This window comes from Bos indicus, chromosome 11, assembly GCF_029378745.1.
Source record: "Bos indicus isolate NIAB-ARS_2022 breed Sahiwal x Tharparkar chromosome 11, NIAB-ARS_B.indTharparkar_mat_pri_1.0, whole genome shotgun sequence".
NCBI classification, from domain to species: domain Eukaryota; kingdom Metazoa; phylum Chordata; class Mammalia; order Artiodactyla; family Bovidae; genus Bos; species Bos indicus.
Window position 1 is genome coordinate 100,121,663 of NC_091770.1, and position 14,597 is coordinate 100,136,259.

The following is a 14,597-nucleotide window of genomic DNA, read 5'->3' on the forward strand; positions in this document are numbered from 1 at the left end:
ATCAGTCGCTCAGTTGTGTCCGACTCTTTGCGACCCCATGAATCACAGCATGCCAGGCCTCCCTGTCCAACACCAACTCCCAGAGTTCACTCAGACTCACATCCATCGAGTCAGTGATGCCATCCACCCATCTCATCCTCTGTAGTCCCCTTCTCCTCTTGCCTCCAATCCCTCCCAGCATCAGAGTCTTTTCCAGTGAGTCAACTCTTTGCATGAGATGGCCAAAGTACTGGAGTTTCAGCTTTAGCATCATTCCTTCCAAAGAAATCCCAGGGCTGATCTCCTTCAGAATGGACTGGTTGGCTCTCCTTGTAGTCCAAGGTAGGTGTTGCAAGAGGGCATCAGAGGGCAGACACACTGAAACCATACTCACAGAAAACTAGTCAATCTAATCACACTAGGACCACAGCCTTGTCTAACTCAATGAAACTAAGCCATGCCCGTGGGGCAACCCAAGATGAATGGGTCATGGTGGAGAGATCTGACAGAATGTGGTCCACTGGAGAAGGGAATGGCAAACCATTTCAGTATTCTTGCCTTGAGAACCCCATGAACAGTATGAAAAGGCAAAATGATAGGATACTGAAAGAGAAACTCCCCAGGTCAGTAGGTGCCCAATATGCTACTGGAGATCAGTGAGAAATAACTCCAGAAAGAATGAAGGGATGGAGCCAAAGCAAAAAGAATACCCAGCTGTGGATGTGACTGGTGATAGAAGCAAGGTCCGATGCTGTAAAGAGCAGTATTGCATAGGAATCTGGACTGTCAGGTCCATGAATCAAGGCAAATTGGAAGTGGTCAAACAAGAGATGGCAAGAGTGAATGTAGACATTCTAGGAATCAGCGAACTGAAATGGACTGGAATGGGTGAATTTAACTCAGATGACCATTATATCTACTATTGTGGGCAGGAATCCCTCAGAAGAAATGGAGTAGCCATCATGGTCAACAAAAGAGTCCGAAATGCAGTACTTGGATGCAGTCTCAAAAACGACAGAATGATCTCTGTTCATTTCCAAGGCAAACCATTCAATATCACAGTAATCCAAGTCTATGCCCCAACCAGTAATGCTGAAGAAGCTGAAGTTGAACGGTTCTATGAAGACCTACAAGACCTTTTAGAACGAACACCCAAAAAAGATGTCCTTTTCATTATAGGGGACTGGAATGCAAAAGTAGGAAGTCAAGAAACACCTGGAGTAACAGGCAAATTTGGCCTTGGAATACAGAATGAAGCAGGGCAAAGACTAATAGAGTTTTGCCAAGAAAATGCACTGGTCATAACAAACACCCTCTTCCAACAACACAAGAGAAGACTCTATACATGGACATCACCAGATGGTTCAAAAGCATACTTCACCTTTAAATCTTTGTAATTTGTGCTCCCTTTCTTTTGTTGCTCAGTTGCTAGGTTGCATCTGACTTCGACCCATGGACTGCAGCATGCCAGGCTTCTCTGTCCTTCACCAACTCTTGGAGTTTGCTCAAATCTCTCAGTTCCAAACTAATGACTGGCACAATATAGTTCTCAAATACCTGAAGAAGCCATTTCTCATAAACTTTTGGACAGATGTCACTGGTATGTGACCCTGTGAAAGTCACATAATAATTCCCAAGTGAAAAGCAGCAAGGTATAAAAACCCAGCTTTGAGCCCTTGTCAAACTGTTTTCCAGAGACTAAAAGACAAAGGTCTCCTATTTTATAAACTGGTTATTCTAATATAAAATTAAGATTATTCCTGATCAATCCATTTTTAGAAGCCTATTATTTTCAAATTTAAAACCAGAGATTCTCAAAAATGGTACCTCACTTTAAAAAGTATACAATAACACTCCAAAACATTGCAGATTCCCTTTAAAAATGAAGTTCGTGCGTGCTTAGTTGTATCTGACTCTTTGTGACCCCGTGGACTGTAGCCCGCCAGGCTCCTCTGTTCGTGGGATTCTCCAGGCAAGAATACTAGAGTGGGGTGCCATTTCCTCCTCCAGGGGATCTTCCCAACTCAGGGATCAAATCCCCATCTCCTGCACTGGCAGGTGGATTCTTTACCACAGAGCCAGCTAGGAAGCCTCCATAAAAAAAGGAAACTGCACTTAAAAATCCCCATTTCTTTTGACAACTAGTTTGATACCGACGTGAGGATCAGTTGACTGTCTGGTTTTTCTTTCCTCTTACCTAAAAGAAAGTATCAATTATTTTTTATTTCTTCCATGTTCTTTCATATTGCTGATTTTTTAAAATGCTTTCTGAACATTTCTCTTGAATTTCACTTCATAAGATACTGGCTACTCAGATTCTGGGATTTTATTTTTTGAAAATTTAAAAGAATTTAAAAAATAATAAAATTTGAATAAAAAGAATGCCACGTATGGTACAGTACAAGAAGCAGAGAGCCAGTTTAAAGCACATGAGGTCCAGTCCTGGATGCTTGCCCAAAATTACCTAAATCCTTGTGTGATCCTGAGAAAATCATTTTTGAGTTCCTTGGATTTGTTTTCAAATCTATTAATAAGGTGAAAGGATTTGCTGATTTTCTAAGGACACTTCCAGCCTCGTATGAGATTTTTTATAACAATTGCAGAATAAGGATTAAATGCTGGGCTTTGTGGGCAAGGCCTGGATGAGAGTCATTTATAAATTATCAGACCACCCTTGAATAAATTTTTCTAACCAAGTCTTGTCTTTAAGAAAGGAACAAAAATACAGACCATACAAAGATTTTGTGGTCTTAAATGAGATAATGTGCACAAAGACCCTGATGCTGGGAAAGACTGAAGGCAAAAGGAGAAGGGTGTGGTAGAGGGTGAGATGTGTTAGACAGCATCTGACGCAATGGACATGAATTTGAGCAAACTCTAGGAGACAATGGAGGACAGAGGAGCCTGGTGTGCTGCAGTCCATGGGATCACAAAGTGTAGGACATGACTTAGTGACTAAACAACAACAACAACATATAGAGTACTTAGCAGAATATTTGGCAAACTTAACTGCTTGATAAATAGATTAACTATTATCTCATTTGTGGATTTCTAAGACAATAAAGTTTCTTGTTCTAAGCTTCTTCATCTGTAAAATTGTGTAGTAAGATCAGACAAGAATTTTGTTCATAGAAGTAAGATGACATATCCATAATACATGGCTAAAAATCTTAGGTTGTAGAAAGAAATTAAACTACCAACTAGTAAACATTGCCTTTCTATCTTCCTGGCTACACCTTAGTGCCCTACTTTTGTTCTTACAGAGGGTGTGACAGAACCTGTACTAGTTTTTGACCTCCCAGCAGTGCAGATTCCTGGGTCAGGAAGATCTGCTGGAGAAGGGATAGGCTACCCACTCCAGTATTCTTGGACTTTCCTGTGGCTCAGCTGGTGAAGAATCTGCCTGTAATGCAGGAGACCTGGCTTGGGAAGATCCCCTGGAGAAGGGAAACGCTACCCACTCCAGTATTTTGGCCTGGAGAATTCCACGGACAACCCAACTGAGCCACTTTCACTTTCAAGAATTCATAGATTCATGACTTTGAGATTGCACAGCTAAAAGATCTGGGACTCTCACTCCTCTCCTCTGTACTTCCCCTCCTGATTTTTGTTAACCTGAGTGCAGCAGTTTACTCACTTTATCTTCATTTAGATATATCATGTTAACTTCAGTTCCTAGTTCCAGTTAAAAAGATTAGGAATCTGATTCTGTCATAAAACACTGATAGTCATGCAGTATTGGGGGATTCCTTGTGGTTTTTATTTTCTTCTCTTTTGTTTAAATGATTGCCCACAAAGAGCATGCATTGCGTGGCAAGCCAAAAAAAAAAAGCAAAACAAAAATACACCGAAAACCTAAATAAACCTAGCTAGTCTATTGGTAATTTTAATAAGCATTATCTTTTTTTATAACTCCATGATCAAAATAGCGATTTGGAGGGAACAAACTACTGAATTCTTTCATTAAAGGTCTCTCTACAAATTCAAAAGATTAGAAGCAAGGCAAGTTTCCACACAGGATTAAGAGATTCATACTCTAGTGGTTGGATGAAATAGCATGAAGCGATATAACAGTATTTAGCATTTTCCACGTGATTCCCACTTCAACCTGGAACAAATGACAATCTCTCAACTTCAGTTTGCTTACCAGTAAAGTGTGTGTGTATGTGTGTGTGTGGGGGGGGGGGGGCGGGGAGGTTAATACTTACACCTACCTCCTATCTCATCAGACTGTTCCAAGGATTACATGCAAAAATGCACCCAAAAGGCTTAACGAAGTGCCTGATACGTTGTCCTTGTTTAGTCGCTCAGCTATGTCCGATTCTTTTGCGACCCCATGGACAGGCTCCTTTCTGTCCATAGGATTTCCCAGACAAGAATACTGGAGTGAGTTGCCATTTCCTCCTCCAGGGGATCTTCCCAACCCAAGGATGGAACCAGAGTCTCTGTGTCTCCTGCACCGCAGGTGGCTTCTTTACCGCTGAGCCACTGGGGAAGAAGTACCTCATAAAGGCGCAATAAATTACTAAAACCACCTCATCAAAAATTTGCGTTAAGTGCCTCAAAACACAAAAACAAAACCACCCAAGGACTGATGACAAGCCCCGAACTTGGTTTTTCTATCGAGTGAAGGCTGCTCGGGGCAATCGGTCCCATCAACCGCCAGGCACCCAGGAGGCATTCCCCGCCTAGGAACGCCAGGTCCCTCGGTGGGCCGACGGCCGCGCAGGCCCAAGGTCGCTTTCCAAGCTCCGCGGGGCGGAGGCAACGCTGGGGTTTGTCCAGCCCAGCGACTGTTACCATGGCAACCGCCACGGCTACCCACTGCGGGCGCACCTCTTCTGGCTAAACCGAAAAGTCCTCACAGCAGAGGCCAACTGAACGGCCCCGAAGTGTACCCGCCCCGCTCCCGGGACCGCAAACTCCAGGAAAAAGGCTACAATCTCCCCGCCGCTGGCAGCAGAGAGCCCGCTTTCAAGCGCTTCCGGCAGCCGCCGCTCTTTAGCCCCGGAAGTGGGCGGGAGAGGAAGCAGCTGGTGATGCTGGAACAAATATGGCCGCCCCGGCGCCCGTTGGCCTCTCGGGCTCCCGCAGTCCTCGGCTAGCCTCCGGCCTCCGGCTGTTCCCGCTGTTGGGGCTGCTGCAGCTGCTGGCCGAGCCCGGCCTGGGCCGCGTCCACCACCTGGCGCTCAAGGTAAGGGCGACCAGGGCCTTGCAAGACCAGGGCGGGGGACAGAGGCCGAGGCCGCTCCCTGATGCCGAGGGGCAACTTTTGGCCCAGGGGAAGCGGGGGTCGGGGGATTGTCTATGAGCGATTGGATTCCCGCCTGTATTCCCAGTCGCGGCCTCCCTCTCATAGGGGTCTGTTGGGAACTGTGGGAATGGCGGGAGTCCTCGGTCGGTCTGGAAAGGGTAGGAAGATTCGAACTAAGAGAGGGAAAGGGGCCGAACTGCGGTGTAACCCCGAAGGACTTTCAGGGGGCTGTGCTTGCAGTCCTGTTGGCTTCCCTGACTTACTTGCCTAGAGCAACTTGATCTTCCTCCTCCCTTTCATCTCCAACTTCTACCCCCGACTTCGCTCGTCCGCCGTCTCCTTTGGTCCATCCCCCTGGTGCCTGGCAGTTGGAAGGTGTGCGGCAGTTGGAAGGTGCGCGGAACCTTTGCCTCAGTTTCCCTGGTGGGCGTGGCGGTCTCTGGCCTGAGCAAAGTGAGCATCTCCAGGAGGAATTTCAAATCTCGCTTGAAATCCGTTACCGGAAATTTAAGCCCAGCAATGAAAATATGTTTTTGATTAGAGGCCCTTTTTATCCCTCGCTTCTGTCATTGTCTGTCTAGGGAAGAAATTTACGATAGGCCTAGACTGAACCCTTTGTATCCTGCTTTTTAATTCAAAACATGCCTCCAGGCGATTTAGCTGGTTAATATATGAGACCAGGAAAAATAAATCGTTGTGATCCCAAACCTTGTACATAATTTTAATTCTGTAAGGTATTCTTAGCAGAATGAGGTTTCAGCAGTGAGAAAGTTTATCTTATTAAAACCCAGTACATTAACAAAGCAATGTATTTTGTGACTATAGTTTAAAGAATACAGAATCTGGATTAAAAAAACCTGACTAGACCCATACTGTTATTTGTAAACAATAAATATCCTGATTAAAATGGTTGTCAACTGCAGGGAGAGAAGTGAGTCTTGGCTCCTTTTGAGAATATGCTGAAAGATATTGAATCTCTTCCCAGAAAATGCAGGTAGAAATGTAGGCAAAACTTCTTGGAATTTATAGGGCTTTGTAATCCTGCCAAAGCTTATCCATAGGTCTTAGTCCCCAGGCCTGTGACTCCAAGTGATGAACTCCTAAAATTCTTTCACTTTATAATTTAGAATCTTGAGTCTTAGGTGAAATCATGTAACTGAGTTTTTGTAGCTTATAAATTAGAGAACAAAACTAATACTGAACCTTGAACGCACTGAACCATGTCTCTTGGCTTTAGGCATGTCTAGAATTAAAATGTCAGATGGCCAGCATCATTAGGTAAATATTAACAATATAGAAGGAAAAATATACTACCCTCAATGGGAGAAGCAACCTGAGTTGGTGTAATTCTGGTGATTGATTTCTCCATATTGTGCTACATTGCTTCAGTTCAGTTCAGTTCAGTTCAGTTGCTCAGTCGTGTCCGACTCTTTGCAACCCCATGAATTGCAGCATGCCAGGCCTCCCTGTCCGTCACCAACTCCCAGAGTTCACTCAGACTCACATCCATCGAGTTGGTGATGCCATCCAGCCATCTCATCCTCTGTCGTCCCCTTTTCCTCCTGCCCCCAATCCCTCCCAGCATCAGAGTCTTTTCCAATGAGTCAACTCTTCGCATGAGGTGGCCAAAGTACTGGAGTTTCAGCTTTAGCATCATTCCTTCCAAAGAAATCCCAGGGCTGATCTCCTTCAGAATGGACTGGTTGGATCTCCTTGCAGTCCAAGGGACTCTCAAGAGTCTTCTCCAACACCACAGTTCAAAAGCATCAATTCTTCGGCACTCAGCTTTCTTCACAGTCCAACTCTCACATCCATACATGACCACTGGAAAAACCATAGCCTTGACTAGACGGACCTTTGTTGGCAAAGTAATGTCTCTGCTTTTGAATATGCTATCTAGGTTGGTCATAACTTTCCTTCCAAGGAGTAAGCTACATTGCTTAATGTTTTTCATCTTTGTTTTCTCAAATACTAGGTGCCTGTTCCATAATCAGTATTGTACTTGTTTCTCTCCTCTTAAACAGTCTGACATTTTGCCCAAGAAAGTGAAGTCACCTGAAGGGAGCCTGTCAGAGCAGCAACGTTAGATTGTCTTATTTTGCTTGAGATTGAGAGAGAGAATTTCAGCCACACACCAGAATAGAAAGAATAGTATAGTGAATTCCCATGTAGCTGTAACCATTAACCAATGGCTAATTCTGCTCTATCCCCACATGCATCCCTTCTCAGGTGCATTCTTTATTTTTTAACTAGAAAACAAATCTTTTTTTCTGTTTAATGTGTTTACTTATGTGGCTGCCTCTGGTCTTAGTTGAAGCAAGTGGGGTCTCAGTTCCCCAACCATGATCGAACCGACATCCCCTGCACTGCAAGGCAGAGTTTCAACCGCCAGGTCACCAGAGACGTCCCCCTTTCATTCTTTATTCCGTTTCCTCATTCCATGTTACATTTCCCATTCTTCTTCTAGTCTTCTCAAATTCCTTGTCTTTTGTTTTTTAGCTTCCTTAACTTTTGGAAACTCTTGAGGCATAGTTTGTATACATTAAAATCCATACATTGTAAACGCAAAATTCAGTGCTTGTTGGTAAATTGACTGAGTTATGCAGCTGTCACCACAATCCAGCCATAGAACATTTCCATCACCCGTGTAAGAGCTCTTTTGTTGGTTTACAGTTAATTCCTAGTCCGACCTCCAGCCCCAGACAACCACTAATCTACTTTCTGTCTCTATAGATTTGCCCTTTCTGAGTGTTTCAAATAAATGGAGTCACACAGTATATGGTCCTTTTTGTCTGGCTTCTTTTACTTATGTTATTGAGGTTCATCCATGTTGTACTGTGTATTAGCAATTCATTCCTTTTAATGGCCAAATAGTTTCATTGTATGAATATATCACCTATGCTCAGCCATTTACTAGGACATTTGAAGTTTGGGTTTCCATTTTTGGCTGTTGTGAGTAATATTGCTGCAAACATTTACATGCAAGTCTTTGGGAAACATGTTTTCGTTTTGGGGGGTTGATAGCTAGGAGTGGAGTAGAATTGTTGGGTCATATGGTAGATAGCTTCCCGGGTGGCTCAGATGGTAAAGAATCCACCTGCCAATGCAGGAGACACAAGAGATGTGGATTCGATCCCTGGGTTGGGAAGATCCCCTGGGGTAAGAAATGGCAACCTGTTCCAGTATTCTTTGGGCTTCTCTGGTGGCTCAGAAGGTAAAGAATCTGCCTGCAATGCAGGAGATTGGAGTTCAGTCCTTGGGTTGGGAAGATCCCCTGGAGAAAGTAATGGCTACCCGCTCCAGTATTCCTGCCTGGAAAATCCCATGGACAGAGGAGCCTGGCGTGCTACAATCCATGGGGACACAGAAGAGTCAGACACAACTGAGCGAATAACACTTTCACTTTTTTTTTCATGGTAGATCTATATTTAACTTTTTAGGAAACTGCCAAAGTACTTTCTAAAGCAACAGTACCATTTTGCAGTCCTACCAGCAATTTGTGAGGGTTCTGCTTTCAACATATATGCCAACATTTGTCCTTCTCATATTATTTTCGAGTCAATCAAAGTCATCATATTGTTTGATCCTTAAAATCCATAAATGTTTCAGTATATATTTCAGTATGTACCTATAAGAAATAGGGACTCTTAAAAACGTAACTGCAGTATCAGATGACACCCTTATGGTTTCAGCCATAAGGCTTTCAGGCGAAGAGGAACTAAAGAGCCTCTCGATGAAGGTGAAAGAGGAGCGTGAAAAAGCTGGCTTAAAACTCAACATTCAAAAACTAAGATCATGGCATTCGGTCCCATCACTTCATGGCAAATAGTTGTGGAAAAAATGGAAACAGTGACAGATTTTTTCTTGGGCTCCAAAATCACTGCAAATGGTGACTGCAGCCATGAAATTAAGAGACACTTGCTCCTTGGAAGAAAAGCTATGACCAACCTAGACAGCATATTAAAAAGCAGCGACGTTACTTTGCCAACAAAGGTCTGTCTAGTCAAAGCTGTGGTTTTTCTAGTAGTCGTGTATGGATGTGAGAGTTGGACCATAAAGAAGGCTGAGCACTGAAGAATTGATCCTTTTGAATGGTGTTGGAGAAGACTCTTGAGAGTCCCTTGGACTGCAAGGAGATCAAACCAGTCAATCCTAAGGAAATCAATCCTGAATATTCATTGGAGGGACTGATGCTGAGGCTGAAGCTCCACTTTGGCCACTTGATGAGAAGAACTGACTTACTGGAGAAGATGCTGATGCTAGGAAACACTGAAGGCAGGAGGAGAAGGGGATGACAGAGGATGAGATGGTTGGATGGCATCACTGACTCAATGGACACCAGTTTGAGCAAGCTCTGGGAGATGGTGAAGGACAGGGAAGCCTGGTGTGCTGCAGTCCATGGGATCGCAAAGAATTAGACATGACTGAGTGACTGAACAACAATGACAACAATGTCATTTTAACAGAAAGATAATGTTTAATATCATGAAATACCAAATTAGGTTCAAATTTCCATTGGTCATAAATGGATTTAAACTTTTTAAAAATCAGAATCGAAATAGTGTCCTCACATTATGATTGGTTAATATACCTCTTTGTCTGTGTTGATCTGCGGCGGGGGGCGGGGGGGGGGCTCACTCCTTCCAGCTCCCCTGTCCTGGATTTTGCTGATTATTTCCTTGTAGTGTAGTTTAGTATGTTCATCTATGCTTCCGTCCTGTGTGACCTAGATTTGCTGGATTATGTGTGTTTAAGAAAAACTAGAAATCCAAGCTTTCAAGTGAAACTAGCTAGCTCAAACTCAAATTTAAAAACAAAAACAAAGCACTGTGTTGGCCACATGTAGCACATTTGTGGGCCAGCATAGTCAGTGGATCGCCAGTTGAGGAGCTGTTTAAATAAAGAAGTGGCCAGGTAGGTGACCATAAGCTAGCTCAGTTAAATGTTACTCTGTTTTCTAAAATTCAGTTTGTGAGAAAAACTAAATTGACGTATCATTACCCCACTTGCTTTATATTTGAAAGCAGTCTAAAATGTGAACATTATTTATTGTTTATTGAGGAACATAAACCATTTTTTATATTCCAATATTTAGTGAAAAGTTTAAAACAACTTTCTAAAATAAGGGGGAAAAGGAGAAACATATAGTAATTGTCTATAAGGGTTATGGGAATTTTTTTTTTTTAGTTTTGTCTCCAGATCTACCCTTTCTTCTGAGCTCTGGACAAGTGTATCCAGTTTTCTAACCTCCATTTCCACTTAAGTGGCTCATAATCATCTCTGTATGTTAGAAACATCCTCACCCTTCACCCCTAATTTGTACGTACTCTTTCTCCAGTTTTTCTTTTCTTAGTAACTGGGACCACCAGCTGCTCATTTTCTTAAGTCAGAAATCTTTTATTCTTATCTTCTTATCACATTCATAGATTTGTGTTCTAAATACAAAGCTCTCCAATCCATTCACTGCTGACATCCCCACTGTGACTGTTAGGTCTAGGCCATCCTTGGACCAGGGAGGTCTCCTCATACCCGTTTTCCTAGCATTATCTTAGTTCCTATTTTGTTTTGTAGCCTTATCTTCCTAAAAGCCAAAGCTAATCGTGATTTTCCCCTTAAGCCCATTGGTGGCACCCTGTGCCCCTGAGGGGGAACTCTCAGTCCTCTGACTGCCAGTCTGTGTGCCAGTCTCCTCTCTGCTGTCATTGCTCTGCCTTTCTTTAGTTTCTTAGTTCATACGTGTGCAGTTTGGTGAATTTTTTAAATTTCTGAATATACCCAGGTAACCAGCACCCAGGTCAAGAAGAAGGACTTTATTAATACCCCAGAAGCCCCCTTGATTGTCTCTCCCAGTCACTAAAAGTCTTATAATACCCAGCACACATCAAAACAGGAGGAGGAGCAAGGTCTTATCCTGCTCAGTTTTGAACCATAATGCCACGTGACTCTGTAGTGGGGATCAGGCAGATCTATGGGGCAGAATGGGAAGCGCGGATGAGAGACTCATCCTAGTGCAAACTTGATGTGCAGCAGAGGGGGCACCGTAGGGCAGTGAAAGTTAGGACAGATCGCTCTGGAGTGGCCTCAGGACACCTCGCTGGTCTCCATGGGAGTAGGGTTGGGGGAAGAGATGCTATCCCACAAACAAAATATATTCGAGGTGAATTACAGACTAAATGTGAAAACAGAACTCTCAAACTTCTAGAATAACATATCGTGAATATTTTTGGGCTTCCCTGATAGCTCAGTTGGTAAAGAATCCACCTGCAATGCAGGAGACCCCGGTTCAATTCCTGGAAGGGAAGATTCTCTGGAGAAGGGATAGCCACCCACTCCAGTATTCTTGGGCTTCCCTTGTGGCTCAGCTGGTAAAGAATTCATCTGCAATGTGGAAGACCTGGGTTTGATCCCTGGGTTGGGAAGATCCCCTGGAGAAGGGAAAAGCTACCCACTCCAGTATTCTGGCCTGGAGAATTCCATGGACTATACATGGGTCGCAAAGAGGCGGACACAACTGACCGACTTTCACTATCACAAATATTTTAGACTTTGAGGTAGAGAAGGACGTTTTTTAAAAGACATTTAAAATTGTTATCAGGAATAAACATTGAATTTTTAAAAATTTTATTGAAATATAGTTGATTTGCAGTGTTGTGTTAACTTCTGTGAACAGCAGAGTGACTCAGTTATGCATACATATTTTCTTCTCCGTATTCTTTATCATTGTGGTTTACCGCAGGGTACTGACTACAGTTCCCTGGGTTATACAGTAGGCGCTTGTTGTTTATCCATCCTATGGTATATAATAGTTTGCATCTATTAATTCCAAACTTTCAGTACTTCCCTCCCCCACACCCCTGATAGATTTTTTTGAAGATGAAAACTGTCAGGAATAAGGATCAATAGATTTTCTCTTACAAAATATAAAAAGACTTGTATAACGAAAGATACCACAGTTTAAAAAAGAGACCGGGAAAAGATACTTGCAGCATCAAAGTCAAAATTAGTACCCAGAATATATAAAGAATTTAAGGGAAAAAATCCAAAAGGAAAATGGACATATGATGTTTATTTATTTAGTTTTCTAAATTTTTACTTTTTAGGCCACGCTGCCTGGCGTGTGGGATCTTAACTTTTCCAACCAGGGTTGGAACCTGCATTGGAAGTGCAAAGTCTTAACCACTGGACTGCTGGGGAAGTCTGACATATGATATGGGGTTTTTTTGGGCGGCGGGGGAAAAACAATTTTATTTTTTAATTTTTTTTATGATATGTTTTTAAAAAAGCATTTTACAAAACAAAAACTCAAATGGCTAATAAACCTAGATGAGGTGCTCAAACTCATGAAGTACCAGGAAATGCAAATTGAATCATCAATATTGATTTTCCCCCAAACTGGGAAAAATGAAATGTCTAATGACATCAAGGTTCAGTAAGGATGTAAGGAAACTTTCTTATACTTTGGAAATTCATTTGTCAATTTCTACTAAAATTGAAAATGTGCACACCCTGTGTCCTAGGATTTTACATCTAGATGTATATACCCTTAATCCCCACCCAGATAATACATAGCGTATGTGCAAGGGGGGCTTCTCTGGTGGTCCAGTGGTTGAGAATCCACCTTGCAATACAAGGAACACCAGTTGGATCCCCGATCGGGGAAAGTCCCACATGCCACGGAGCAGCTGAGCCTGTGCATCACAGCTACTGAGTGCATTCTAGAGCGAGAGAACCACAACTGCTGAGCCCACTTGCTGCAGCTGCGGAAGCCTGCATGCCCTAGAACCCATGCTCCGCAAAAAGAGAAGCCCCTGCAGGCAGGAGCCTGTGCACTGCAACTAGAGAAAGCCTGTGTGTAGCAGTGAGGACCCAGCACAGCCAAAGCATAAGAGAAATAAATACGTCTTAAAAATAGCACAGTTTAAAGAAAAAAAAAAAAAAAAAAGATATGTACAAGGAATTCTCGTAGCAGTGTTGTCACAGCAAATGATTGGAAATTACCTGAATGCCCAGGAATGATTGGGCTTTACCTGAATGCCCAGGTGATGCTTTGGGGAAATAGATGTACATGCGATGGAACACAAGCAGATAAAATGAGGAACCAGAGCATATTCAATGTGTCAACACAGATAGGGCCTCAAAGAATGCAATGCTGTCTGAAAAATGCACGTTGCCAGATGTGCACATACATTGTAACACAGTTTATCAAACTTTTAAAAACATCATGATACTGTATTGATGTTTATGGTTATGGATATGAACTTGGGAAGGGATGGTCGAGGGGAATAGGATTTATTCTCTTCCTCTTCCTGCTCCTTGCCCTCTCTCTGTTCTGATGGTTCTGAAGCAGCTTCGATGTAGACATGTCGTAATTGTGAGCAGTGGGTAGATGGATATTTGTTGTTATTCCTTTTATTTTTCTACAGCGAAGGGGATTTTGAGCCTCCTGGGGGAAAGGGCTCTCTTGTCTCGCTGACCATTGATTGTCCTTGGGGAGATTTCTGGCTTCCCTGTGGTGGAAGAAGAGGTTTCCTTATTCCTGGACTGTAAGAAGGCTGTTGGGAGACTTTTTTTTTTTGAGAGTTGAGTCTTTTATCACTTCTCGGGCCTTAGTCATTAGTGGCATTTTGTAAATACTGGTTTATTTACATTTGAATTAAATCAAAGTTGAATGAGTGATTAGTGTGTTTGACTTTCTTGGTTCCTATTAATCTGAAATTTTGTGTCTTTTATTTGTATAGTGAAATACAGTTTACAGAGTGCCTTCTTTACGTATATCTTATTTGATGTGGTAACATGATCGCTTAAAAGGGAGTGTTGGAAATTAGGTTAGATGCTAAGTCACTTCAGTCATGTCTGACTCTGTGCGACCCCATAGACGGCAGCCACCAGGCTCCCCCATCCCTGGGATTCTCCAGGCAAGAACACTGGAGTGGGTTGCCATTTCCTTCTCCAAGGTTAGATGAGGGTCCTGCAATTAATATATTGCTGGCAAATAATAATTGTTGAAAATAACTATTTTTTAGTGATTATAGGTTAGTACATGGTCTTTGTTAGGAATTTAGAAAATACAGATTCCTAACAAAGACCATGTACTAATTTATTTCCCATGTTAGCAAGGTAATGCTCAAAATCCTTCAAGCTAGGCTTTGGCAGTTCATAAACTGAGAAATTCCAGATGTACAAGCTGGATTTAGAAAAGGGAGAGGAACCAGAGATCAAATTGCCAGTGTTCTTTAGATTATAGAGAAAGCAAGGGAATTCCAAAAGAAATCTGCTTCATTGACTACACTAAAGCCTTTGTGTGGATCACAGTAAACTGGAAAACTCTTCCAGAGATAGGAACACCAGACCACCTTACCTATGT

At 42.7% G+C, this 14,597-nt stretch overlaps 1 protein-coding gene across 1 annotated transcript in view; it reads left to right on the forward strand.

Moving 5' to 3' along the window:
- Nucleotides 1-4,826: 4,826 nt before the first annotated feature.
- GPR107 (G protein-coupled receptor 107) overlaps nt 4,827-14,597 on the forward strand; it is a 58,921-nt gene continuing 49,150 nt past the window's right edge. The window contains exon 1 of the mRNA XM_019971021.2: nt 4,827-5,173. Coding sequence (XP_019826580.2) covers nt 5,033-5,173 — 141 coding nt within the window. The 5' untranslated portion in view covers nt 4,827-5,032. The remainder of the gene's footprint in view (nt 5,174-14,597) is intronic.